Below are 12,503 nucleotides of genomic sequence, written 5' to 3' on the forward strand. Positions count from 1 at the left end.
TAAGGGGAAAAAAAAACCACAAAAAAAACAACAAAAAAAAAAACCCCATCATGTAATTTCTGTCCTTGACGGAATGTATTAAATAAGCAAACACCACCAACAAGCAAAACAAGTACTACAATGTAAAAATTAAAAAAAAAAAAAAAAGAAAACCCTCTCACATGCATAAATGAAAGATTAGGTGATTAACTAGTTGTTACTTAACCTTCTAATTTCTGTATAAGTCTAATTACATGAAATAGAAGTTGGGGTTCTGATTTTTTACTTTGCTTATCCATTTAGAGTGTCAATGTAACTACTGTATTGTAAATGATGGAAAATAATTGCATATGTTTAAAAAATAGTGTTATATTCTAAAAAATAAATAAATAAAGTTACAAAAAAAAAAAAAAGCTGCAAATCAGCTCCTGGCTAGCTCAGTCGGTAGAGCATGAGACTCTTAAAATTGCAAATCAAGGGGCGGCTGGGTGGCTCGGTTAAGTGTCTGACTTCAGCTCAGGTCATGATCATGCGGTTCATGAGTTTACGCCCTGGGATGGGCTTTGTGCTGACAGCTCAGAGCCTGGGGTCTGCTTCAGATTCTGTGTCTGTCTGTCGGTCTCTCTCTCTCTGTCCCTCTCCAACTCAGGCTCTTTCTCTCTGTCTCTCTCAAAAATAAATAAAACATTTAAAACATGTTTAACAAAATTGTAAATCAAAATGAATTCTCTGAAATCACCAAAGAGAGAATATGAATTGGAAAGTGATTCTGATATGGAGTGAATCTATGATATGAGTTGGGTCAAAGCAAGTACACCTACTGAGGACCCGTGACTAGATTTGTGGCCAAACTGGGTCTGGACAACCAGAAAATGCACCCTTGTTACTGGGATTTCCAGCTGCACTCTACCCTTGTACTTGGCAGTCAGACAGCCCCAGGAATGTAAATTCATGCTGTTTAGAATGTGGGGGAAGCTGAGGGAACTAAGCCTGCCTGCTGCTATTCTGACTGTAGCATTTGTCCCTGGGAGAGACAGCGCTGGCACTGATGGTATTTTTCTCCTCTCTCAGGAAAATGGCTTGGGCTGTGTATCAGGGAAGGCCAAGGGGGACCACCACGTGGCAGTTTCTGCTGAAGCCCCCAGCAAGTTTCCAGATCTGTAGTCCTTCGGACATGGCACTGAGTTTGAACCATTTACTTTCCTCTCCCCCCACCTCCTCCAAGAAATACGGCTAGAAACAGGCCAGCACAATTGTGTTGTCTTTTTTCTCTTAATTTGTTGAAATTGTCTCTAGGCAGAAGAAGGAGGGAGTAGAAACCAGATGGTTGTAGTTGGAGTAGAAGCCCTACTACTGAGGAGCTCTGAGACATTCCAATCTGGTGGCAGTCACTATTTCTCTGCAGGGAAACGGATGAAATAACAGAGTGGTGGCAAAAGATTTCCAGAAGGCTGACCACCAGAATCCTATTTGCTCTGTTCTACATTCACACATGTAAAACAAAATCTCCTTTCCATCAACTCTCTGAAGCGCTGCCAACTTCAGGTTAAACCTTGGAGGTGAGGGTGTTAGTTACTTGTTATGAAAGGGGTTTACATCACAGGACTTAAGCGGTCTACGAGTGAGTATTATCCATTCTTCCTTGAGGCCCCCTTAACCTGCCCGAATCTTCCTCCTCCGCTTCCCCATCACTCACCAAATCCTCGCAAATCTCTCTAAATCACTCATGTGATCCTCAACCTTTTCTCACTACACACATGAAGTACAAAGAAAATCGGGATGGAGGAAGGAGGAACCATCGGAGGATTGGCTAGGAGTTAACCCCTTTCATCTTCCTATGTTTAAGGAGACACTGACAGAAGAGCCCCCCACCCTGGTCTCTAAGCCAGCTGCACACCTGCAGGGAGAGTACCACACCAAGGTCAGGGTGGGGGCTAATGCCTTAGGGAAACCGGATTCTCAATCTTTCGTAAAAAACTATGCAAATACAACCAAATCTCCATCCACATGTCCATCTGTTAGGGTCTTTCCTCCCCAAATAGATTTATCTCCTGCAACACTACTTCTTCAGCTCTTCAGCGACAACTGGGGGTTCTATGATTCATCTCCATCCTGACACTAACTACTGAGAGTTAGTATCAGACTCTACTGGTTTAAGGGCTCCATCCCACGGGACCGCCCACACTTCAGAGACCAGTCACAAGTATCGAGTCCCCAGATTTCTCACACTTCTGTCACACCAGACACCAATTCAGGTGTTCCCACAAAACCCTCTCCGATCGAGTAACCTGTCAAAGTGACTCACAGAACCTGGGGCAGGGCTTTACCTGCCAGTTGACTATCAAGATTGCGATGCAGGAAGGGATGCATTGGGCAAGGTATGGGTGGGGACACGGACCTCCCACGCCCTCTCTGACCTTGCCACCTCTCGAGCGCCTCCACATCTTCAACAAACAACCTGGAAGCTCCCCAAATCCTATTGTGGAGTGGCTTTTATGGTGGTTTCATAATGTAAACCTGCTTGGCAAAGTTGTTGGCTATTCGTGATTAAGTCAGTCTCTAGCCCTTCTCTTTAGGGAAGTTGGTGGTGGGGTTGAAAGTTCCAAACCTCTAATTCTTAATCTTTCTGGTGACAAGACTCCTGTCACCCTTGTGACTCAGGGAGCTCCAAGGGTTTTAGGAGCTCTGTGACAGGAACTGGGGACAAAGACCAAAATATCATTATTATACTACTCCATTATGCTTACCTGTCTTGTAAAAAAAAAAAAAAAGTCCTAGAGTCCCACTCCTTAAGGTGTTAGTCTTCCTATTTCTGTCTCTCCCTCTTTGGGTTCTCTCCATAGCCCCTTAAGAGATTGACCAGGAACCTCTGATTTGTTGTGTATGAGGCTTTTCGACACATAATTGGTTCCCCTGTGGTAGACCTCTTTATCTGTCCCCTCAAGCAAATCCTTCCTGGGAACAAGCATTCTCAGATCACGGGAGCAGAACACCAACCCCACCTCTGTTCTTCCCACAAGACTCTGAGGATGTTGTGGTAAATGTGGACATCGGTGGCCCAGGAACTACTCCCACCCTGCTTCTTGCATGCATGCCCTACACCTTCCTGGGCCACCAACACTGGCTCTGGCTTACAGATGTCCCATAAAGGAGAAGTGCTTGTTTTGAAAGCTGGAAGAGCTGTTGGCTCTTACTTGTTAAGTCTCTAATGGGAACCCCTCAGAGCCAGTCTGGACACTCTGAAATGCAACATCAGGAACATCATTGGTTAAAATGGGAGGAGGACCAATTTGGCTGAAGCCCTCTGTGCGTTCTGCCCCTCTGGCTGCCGGTCCCCCTCCCTGCACACGGTACAAAAATAAAAACAAAACAAAAAACACAACTAGAGCAACAATTGACTCAAGGAAACAAAGCTTTCCTTTTAGATCATCAAGAGATCTTCCTTATGAATCAAGAACCTCTCATGCTCCTCAGTTTGGGCTTTAATTGGCCCCCAGATGGTCTCAGACGGTTAGGGCCTTAAATGCACACAGGTTGATTTAAAATCCATGTTTAGGTCCCAGCATGTGGCAATGTGATCCACTCTGATGACACTTTTCGTTTCTAATAATAGCGCAGATGAAGTAATATTGCAACTGACGTTCCCGGGCATTTGATTGGATAAGTGCATAAACTGTGGAGGTAGGGGGGGGTGTTGCTCCATGGACAGATCACATTAGTATTCCCGTCCTATCAATGTGCGGGGCAGCGCACAACGTCAGGCGGACCGATTCCCTGCGTCTGCCAGTCCCGCCACAGATTCATTTGGGATCCTCAAACAGATGAGCCCGTAGAGACGGGGGATCAAGGCGGCCTATTAGAGCCAATTGCCTGCTTCGGGGACTGCCAGCCCTTCCAGGCCTGGCAGCGGGGGAGGGAGGGGAAAGACGACGGAGCGCCGCTGCGGGAAGACACTGAAGCCAGAGCGACACTCATCCCCCCTCCTCACAGCGCAGGCTGTCTGAAAGCTGCTCCCCCATCTGAATGGAAACTCAGAACCGCCGAGCGGCGCGTCCCTTCTCGCCCAGCGTTGCAATCCATGCCGAGGGGCAGGTAGTGCGAGCCCGCGCCAGCGCCCAGCTCCCGGGACAGGGCCGGCAATGCTGCTGAGCTGAACTTGACCGAGCCCCTTCCTCGCTGCCAGTGGAAGCGATGCTGCACGGCACAGCCAGCGCTTCCCAGGCTCTCCTTCAAGCTGAAGGTTACCCGCCCGCGCAGCCAGCCCCAGCCCTGTGAGCTCCGCGCCTCGCTTCCCGGCTCCGGCTGCTTGGCGGCACGCAGGGCAACGACCGGGCCGCCCGCGCCGGGGCGCACTGCACCAGCGGCTTCGGCTTGGTGGATGTGTATGCATGAGTTCTGCACCGAATGGGCGCAAGAAGCGCCCCAGCCGGTCCACCCGCTCCTCGATCTTCCAGATCAGCAAGCCCCCGCTGCAGAGCGGGGAGTGGGAGCGCAGGGGCAGCAGCTCCGAGAGCGCCCACAAAACCCAACGAGCCCTGGACGACTGCAAGATGGTAGGTGAAAACTGCGCCTTTTTTTTTTTTTCTTGTTTGGGGGTGGGGAAGAGGTGGGGGAATCTTGTATGTTAATCGTTTGCTTGACTGCCAGCCACTCCCCTACCCTCACCTCCTCCATGCCGATCACGTGCACATGCACTATTTTTAAATCTGCAGTCCCCAGATTCAGGGTGACACCCGGGTCATAATGCCCCCTCAAAAAAGTGCCACGGCAAGGGTCTTAGGGTCAGCGGCTGGAAGTGATGCCTCTCCCCGCTCAGAGAATGGTGGATGCAGAAGACACGGAGAACCGGCTTACTAACCAGGGAGGGAGGGGATGGGAAGGTGGGGGTGCTGGTTTGTGGGGAGACGGCAGCAAATAAACCCAAACATAGCAGACGGGGCACTGTAGAGGGGACGAAGGTTCCAGCGCTGAGGCTGAGACCGTGGCCGGTCTTCCCTTCAGGCTTCTGAACCACAGTGGTTCAGTGGCCTGGCAGGAGGTGAAGGTTTGCCCACGACAACCTACCTTTGGCCTTTATCCTCTCGCCAGCACCCATCCTTGTCTTAGCTGTAGCAAAGGGGAGCTGCTAGGTAAAAGTTCCTAGCATCAAACTCTAGTGACCTGGGAGTGGCATATGCCCTTGCTCTTCAGAAACGGAGTCTGAATGGGTGGGGGTAAGTAGGTCCCGAAATAGAGCTTCCGGACCAGACTTACTGATGAAAAATAAACACTTGCCTTGGACAAAAAGAAACTTATCATCTTTGTGCCTTGATCTTTAAACAATCTGGAGGCTCCTTAGCTGGAGACTTGTGGAGTTGGCTGAGGGGTCACTGAAAGCCCGGGCTTGTATACACTGAGAGAGAAAACATCCTGATGATGTTTCGTTAAAGAAATTCCATTCTCTTCCAGCTTGTCCAGGAGTTCAATACTCAAGTGGCCCTGTACCGAGAGATGGTCATTTCTATCGGGGATGTCTCTGTCAGCTGCCCCTCACTCCGGGCGGAAATGCACAAGACGAGAACCAAAGGCTGTGAAATGGCCCGCCAGGCACACCAAAAACTTGCTGCCATCTCAGGGTAGGAGACTCTTGGCATTATGTGGTAACTCATATACACGATGCATGAATGATGACAGTAATTTACGGTGGCCAAGACCTCAGAGGTGATCTTTGCAAATGTAGGGTTTTAACCAATCACTCTAAGATCAGAATTCTTTTGAGAGCTAGAGGCAAGCTACATGCCAAATTACAATCTGAGGTCTGTGATTCTTGTATGGACAATATATTGAAGATTTGGGTATTCAGTGATTTTTTCTTTGAAAAAATTAACTTTCAGTATGCTGTCCACATACTGGAACTTGGGGCTTCAGATATTTTTGCAGAATGTTTGGCTATCAAATGAAGTTAAGTCATCTTGCCTCAAGATTATTTGTCATCTGCTGCTAAACATCTACTGCTCAAAAGGCCCGTGCAGTAGAGAGAAAATCTTTGCTAAACCCTAGATTTACTAAACTATTTATACCATGAGATAAATTCCTATGATGCCATTTAAAATAAAATCCCTAAAATAAAGTCTTAGATATAAATTACTCTCCTCACTGTAGGGTATGAAAAGCAAGCTTTAACATAAGAAAATTATTTTTTGAAACTGGGGAAATTCACAAATCCACCTAAACCTAGGTTGCTTATATGCCCCTCCTCATTATTTTTATTTTGATCACACTTCTGGATTCCCAAGCCTACTTTAGGTGCTAATACAGTGAGTGCTAGCTTCTCTTCTGAGACCCCATCTACTTCTTCCTGATCTCTTAGTATCAAGAACGAAGTTAGTTATGGATTTTGTCAACAGTTACTATATTCAAATAAGAACATAGAACATGGAAACACAGGAATCCTTACACTAATACATTAATTGAAGTGTTTGGTTTTGTCTATATATAGCCTTTATCTATTTACATGTAGGTGTCTTTATCACATTCAAAGTTCAAGTCAGACTAACCTGATAATGTTGCAGACTGGTCACCAGCAGGAATTGTATCTAATTTACTTATTTGAAAGAATCATTCTTTGCCATCTTTAATATCAGTAATATGCAAATGCCCATAATGTGAATAGTGACTATCAGTGGTATATACAGATCAGAAAGCCTTATGTCGCCTTTCTCAATAATTACGTTACATTTAACAAGTGGCATTTTCTAAAATGAAAGAAGATATACTGTCTGATATCCTTGAAGTGAGAGATAAAGTATGTTACAAGTCATCCTTATTTAGTAGAAATATTGAGAAGCCTTATCCTTTTCTGTTTTACCTGTTATGAATATATATTCATGTAAATACTCATGGTCTACTCATGAAGGAGATGGAAGGGAATTCAGTGTTTAAGGAATCTGAAGAAGAAATGCAGGCGTGATAAATGCCAGAGAAGAAGGGAGGAAAAATAATCAGAAACACAAAGGAGAATAGTGGTGGAATAAAAACTGTAAAGAAACCATGATTCAGAAGGGCAAATGGGTTTAGAACAGGAAATCTTACCCTCAGAGCTAGAGTAGCATCTTTGTAAACTTTGTGTCCAGGGATATCCGATGGGATTATATTAGGAACCCTTTAAGTTGAAATTCAAATGAATGACATATGCTAATCAGAGAAGATTGCCTAGAGAAAGATAGGAGTTCAGTTTAGTCTGTTTTACTAAACACATGAAATTCAGGCTCTTCCAAAATTTTAGGAAAGAAGGACTCAAACTACTGATTCAAAGTTGAGTTTTGAGGATATGAGATGGATTTTACATACTCACAAGTTGATAGCCCTTCGCTGCCTACTTTATTCTGATCTGAGGGTTGATGTTGTTGAGAGCAGTTTTTTAAGACTTAGTGAGAACACATGGTGTTCTTAGAGGCTTGAAGAGGTAAGGCCAACTCTGTAGAATGTTCTAGGATACAATTTGAAACATTTTCCTCCTTAAAATAATAAATACAATTTAACCTTTTTTCTAAAACATGACAGCAATATAATTGAAGGAAATTGCTATAGCTTCTCACCATGTGGGTTTCATTAATGAAGATATGATTCCCGTTGGTGGAATTCTGTTCCTTATGTCGGTAGTTATGCGGGCTCTCAAGTCAGGTTGATGTGAAAGCTGCTTCAAATTCGCTTTAAAATTTGAAGCAGGGATAAGAAAAGCAAAGGTTCCTGGGGACTGTAAAGGCAAAGACTGGATTTCTTGAGAGCCCCTCATTTGCCAGGACAATCCAGTTAATTCACAGAATAGTCCTCTGAGAGAGGGATTAATATCTGTATTTTGCCAACGAGTCTCAGAAAGGTTAAGGAACTTGCCCAAAGCTGCGCAACTAAGAAGTGGTATGACTTTGATTCAGCCGCACATTGCATGCTTCTGAAATCATCTTTCCTCTACATATTGCTGCCATTTAAAAAGGCATTATGTAACGTGTGCCGGGGTGGCTCAGACAGTTAAGCATCAGACTTCAGCTCAGGTCATGACCTCAGTTTGTGAGTTCACGCCCCACATCCGGCTCTGTGCTGACAGCTTGGAGCCTGGAGCCTGCTTCAGATTCTGTGTCTCCCTCTCTCTCTGACCCACCCTTGATCATGCTATCTCACTCTCGTGCTCTCTCTCAAAAGTAAATTAAAAAAAAATTAGAAAGATGTTAAGTAAAAAGGAGTGAAATACTAAAACACGCTAACATGTGGATGAACTGCACAAAGATTATGCTAAGTCAAAGACACTGGTCACAAAATGCCATGTATCCTATGATTCTTTTTATATGAAATGCTCAGAAAAAGCACATCTATAAGCATCAGAAAGTAGATCAGTGGTTGCCTAGATCTAGGAGTGGGAACAGGATAGGACTGCAAATGAGCTTGAGGTAACTTTTTGGGATGATCAAAGTGTTCCAAAATTGAACTTGGTGATAACTATACAACTATGTATTTACTAAAAGTCATTAAATTGCACAATTAAAATGAGTGAAGTTTAGACTTTGTAGATAGAGCTCAATAAGTGTTTTCTAAAACACTTATTACCACCACCAGGAATATCATTTGCCTTTCACTGGCATTATTCTTTTCTACATACCTAGTTTTTAGTGAAAACGGTATAAACTTGAGGGATGGGCAAACAAAATCCTGGCTCTCCACACATGTGTCAAAGAGCCTGCAGACAGCTATCACCCAAGCACCAAAGCTTTGCTCTGAGTAGGAACACAGGTGCTTGCAAAGGCAGGACTTGAAGGAGTGAGTGAATTCAGTTACTTCTTTTTTAATGTTTATTTTTGAGACAGAGAGAGAGAGGAAGAGAGGAAGAATGAGCAGGGGAAGGACAGAGAGAGAGAGAGGGAGGCACAGAATCTGAAGCAAGCTCCAGGCTCCAAGCTGTCAGTACAGAGTCCGACGTAAGTCTCGAACCCATGAACCACGAGATCATGAACTGAGCCAAAGTTGGACACATAACTAAATGAGGCACCCAAGTGCCCATTAAAACATTTTCTAATGTTTATTTTTGAGAGAGAGAGCACAAGTTAGGGAGGGGCAGAGAGAGGGGGAGACATAGAATCTGAAGCAGACTCCAGCCTCTGAGCTGTCGGCACAGATCCCTACATGGGGCTCAAACTCTTGTACCATGAGATCACGGCCTGAGCTGAAGTCCAAGGATTAACCGCTTAACCATCTGAACCACCCAGGGTGCCCTGAATTCACTCGCTCCTTAACCAGCACAGACCACTCCTTTCCTGTTTACACTCTGGCTTTGGGGCCAGAGGAGGGAGACCAGTTGGAGGTAGGCAGGGTAAAAAGAGGATAAAGCAAGATAAATGAAGAAGAAGAAGAGAAAAACCAGTGAGGACTTATACCCCCTTCCTCCCTATGAAAACTCAGACTGTCTCCCTAGCTGGCCCTGATTAGGAAGGCCATCTTCACAGACAGAGTCAAAACACTTTCTCAGACTGTTTGGTCAGCAAAAGTTACAGCGTAGCAACCGAGGTCTTCAGGACAGAGCCAGCCACGTGAGTCCTCTGCCTGCACTAAGTTACCAGAGTTACTGGCCCTTTATGGTGCCGATTTTTTCCTTGGTATTAAAGTTAAGAGGGGCGTCAAAGATGACTTGCTAGAGTGGTCTCCAAACTTGTTTTAGCAACAGAATCTTTCTTCAGTCTAAATGTCGTTAAGTCAGATTCATAAGACACGTCAAAAGTGGCATTGCTGTATCCTGCTTGGTGTGTGTGTGTTTGCACGCTCATGTCACACACACACACACACACACACACACACACATACACACGGCACACACATCAGGGGTAGAAGGGCGAGGTCTCCTTGGACTTCCTTCCCAAAATGACTTCTGAAACACTGCTGAAGAATCCGTAGGGCTTCATGGCACGTAATGTACTGATATAGCACAATTTCCTTGTTTTGTATTTGAGGAGATTTAGAGGATTTGAGCGACTTTAGAGGCAGACTGGTTGAGTATGTGTGAAGCATTAGCATTTAGGCAGACCTGGGCAGAGTACCATCTCCCGTGACCTTGATGGCATGACTTCACTGTCTGAATCTCAATTCCCTCTCCCCCAAACCAGCTGATGCTCACTGTGCAGTAGTTGAGAGGATGTGGGGGGCCAAGTATGTGACTCCCCAGCCTATAGAGGACAGAGTGTCGGTCCAAGGCTGCTCTAAGCAGACTTGTCTACTGTTCCCCAGTCTCAGGCCTGTTCCATCAAGCACACCACACCTCGAGAACAAAGAGAAAAGAGCACAGCACGCAGGCTAGGAACCACCCAGAGGAGCCAACATCCTCCAAGAGACCCTGGGAGATTATGCTGCGGCTGGTGGGCTGGGGGTTGGGATTCCTTTTCCGGCACTGTTTCTACGGGGCCTGTGTCTCACTCCATTTCCTTCACACCACTACCTTCTGTTAGTGGCTGCTGACGGAGTGAAAGTGAGGTTTAAGTAGGAATATGTGTGAGGCAGTACTGTGTGATGGGAAAGAGCTTTGACTCTAAATCAGATTAAACTGGGATAAAATCCTAGCTTTAGTGCATACTAGGAATGGGTGCTTATAGATATGCAAATTGCTTCTTAGGGCGGCAAATGTCAGGCTGGCACACTGGTTCAAGTACACAGACTTTGGAGCCCCGCTGCCTGTGTTCCAATCTCAGCCCTGCCTTTTACAGATAGTGTAACTACCTGATGAAGGTAGATATAACTAAATATCCCTCTCTACCTCAGTTTGCTCATCAGCAAAATGGATTTATAACTAATAGGACTGAATCAGATGGTGCTCTAAGGACTAAGTGAACATATATCGAGCACTCTCAAGCCTGAGTATCACTACCTTGTAGTAATACTATTATTAAACTCAAATTAGTGTTAGTCTAATTATTAGTAAGGCATTCAGAATTCAGGTTATGATACACTCGTGAAGAACAAATTTATCAAATATTTTCAAATAATTACTTTGGCTGAAATACATTTTGTTTCCCTTAGTTCCTTCTATTTTGGTTGGGGGAATTTTCTAGGTTGAGGCTTCCCAGAATGCTATCAAAAGTCTTCTTCTTTAAAACCTGGACAACAATATGGATATGTGAAGGTTTAAAAGTACTTAAGTTTAGAAATATTTTCTTTGTATGGGGGCACGTGGGTGGCTCAGTCAGTTGAGCATCTGACTTCAGCTCAGGTTATGATCTCACGGTTCGAGCCCCATGTCAGGCTCTGTGCTGACAGCTCCAAGCCTGGAGCCTGTTTTGGATTCTGTCTACTTCTCTCTCTGCTACTCCCCTGTTTGTTCTCTCTCTCTCTCTCTCTCTCAAAAATAAACATTAAAAATTTTTTAAATATTTTCTTTGTATGAATCAAACTGTTTTCCTTATTAATGATGTAGTATTTACAAAATCTTTTGGCCTAGCTCTGGTAAGGGCTGTGAGACATTGGACAAGTTTGTTAAATTCTCTCTACACCTCGATGGGAGGGCTGCATTGAATGACTTCTGAATCTTCTAGTTTCATCATTACGTTGTTAATTTCCTCATTCTGTGTTAATTCACATAGAATCACAGATTTTAGTTACAGAACTAAGCTATAAAAAAAAAGCATCATGAATGAAATCTGATGATTGAATTCCAAAGATAATTTATTGAGATGTGAACATATTATGATCACAAGAAGAATCTTAATTTCCTAAATTTGCTTCTGGGAACAATATAATCAACTTTGTAGAGATTCATGCCTACAGATTTCAGATTTTTCCCTCCAGCTATTAGTTTCCTGACCAACCTGCTCCATTTTCCCCAGTCCCTCTTCAAGCTTGTTCTTGTCTGTTTTCTGTTCCATTTGCTAGGAAGCTGAGAGAGTGGGGAGAGAGAATACAGATTCACAGCTCAGTCAGTAACGCTTCGCTCCCACACGGGGGCTGAGACAGCAGCGAGTACATGGGGCGGGAGACTATGGAAATGCACGGAGGCAGCCCTCACAGCTTTCTAATCCACATGATGGAGGAGGTCTTATTAGTCCAAGAGGCCTGGTTGGCAGACAGGCCAATCCACCCACTCTGTCCTGTATGCTCTCTGACTTGTGTTTTTGCTTTCAAAATTTTAACCCTCATTGAACAAATCATGCAAGGAGGTTATATGTGCTCCAAAAGAATATGCCATCCATCACAGGAAAGGATGGAAAAACAATTCTGAATTAGTTTCTGCTAAGGCCGCAGTAACAACATAGCACATGCTGGGGAGATTAAACATCAGATTTGGAGGCTAGATATCCAAGATCAAGGTAGAGAGAGGATCGGTTCCTTCTGAGGATTGGGAAGAAAAATCTGTTCCTCTCTTCTCATTTCTGGTGGTTTGGGGGCAATCCTGGCTGTTCCTTAGCATGTTCAATCATCTGTCTTCATCTTCAGGGTCCTTCTCCCTGTGTGTCTGTGTCCAAATTTTGTCTTTTTATAAGGAAACGAGTCGCACTGGATTAGAGGCCTACCCT

At 44.7% G+C, this 12,503-nt stretch overlaps 1 protein-coding gene across 2 annotated transcripts in view; it reads left to right on the forward strand.

The window, feature by feature from the left end:
- The first annotated feature begins 3,754 nt into the window (after positions 1–3,754).
- RGS7BP (regulator of G protein signaling 7 binding protein) overlaps positions 3,755–12,503 on the forward strand; it is a 102,834-nt gene continuing 94,085 nt past the window's right edge. For both annotated transcript variants that reach the window (XM_029942313.1, XM_029942314.1), the window contains exons 1-2: positions 3,755–4,532; positions 5,428–5,594. In XM_029942313.1, the coding sequence (XP_029798173.1) occupies positions 4,368–4,532; positions 5,428–5,594 (332 nt within the window). In that variant the 5' untranslated portion in view covers positions 3,755–4,367. The remainder of the gene's footprint in view (positions 4,533–5,427; positions 5,595–12,503) is intronic.

This window comes from Suricata suricatta, chromosome 6, assembly GCF_006229205.1.
Source record: "Suricata suricatta isolate VVHF042 chromosome 6, meerkat_22Aug2017_6uvM2_HiC, whole genome shotgun sequence".
In the NCBI taxonomy this organism is placed as follows: Eukaryota; Metazoa; Chordata; class Mammalia; order Carnivora; family Herpestidae; genus Suricata; species Suricata suricatta.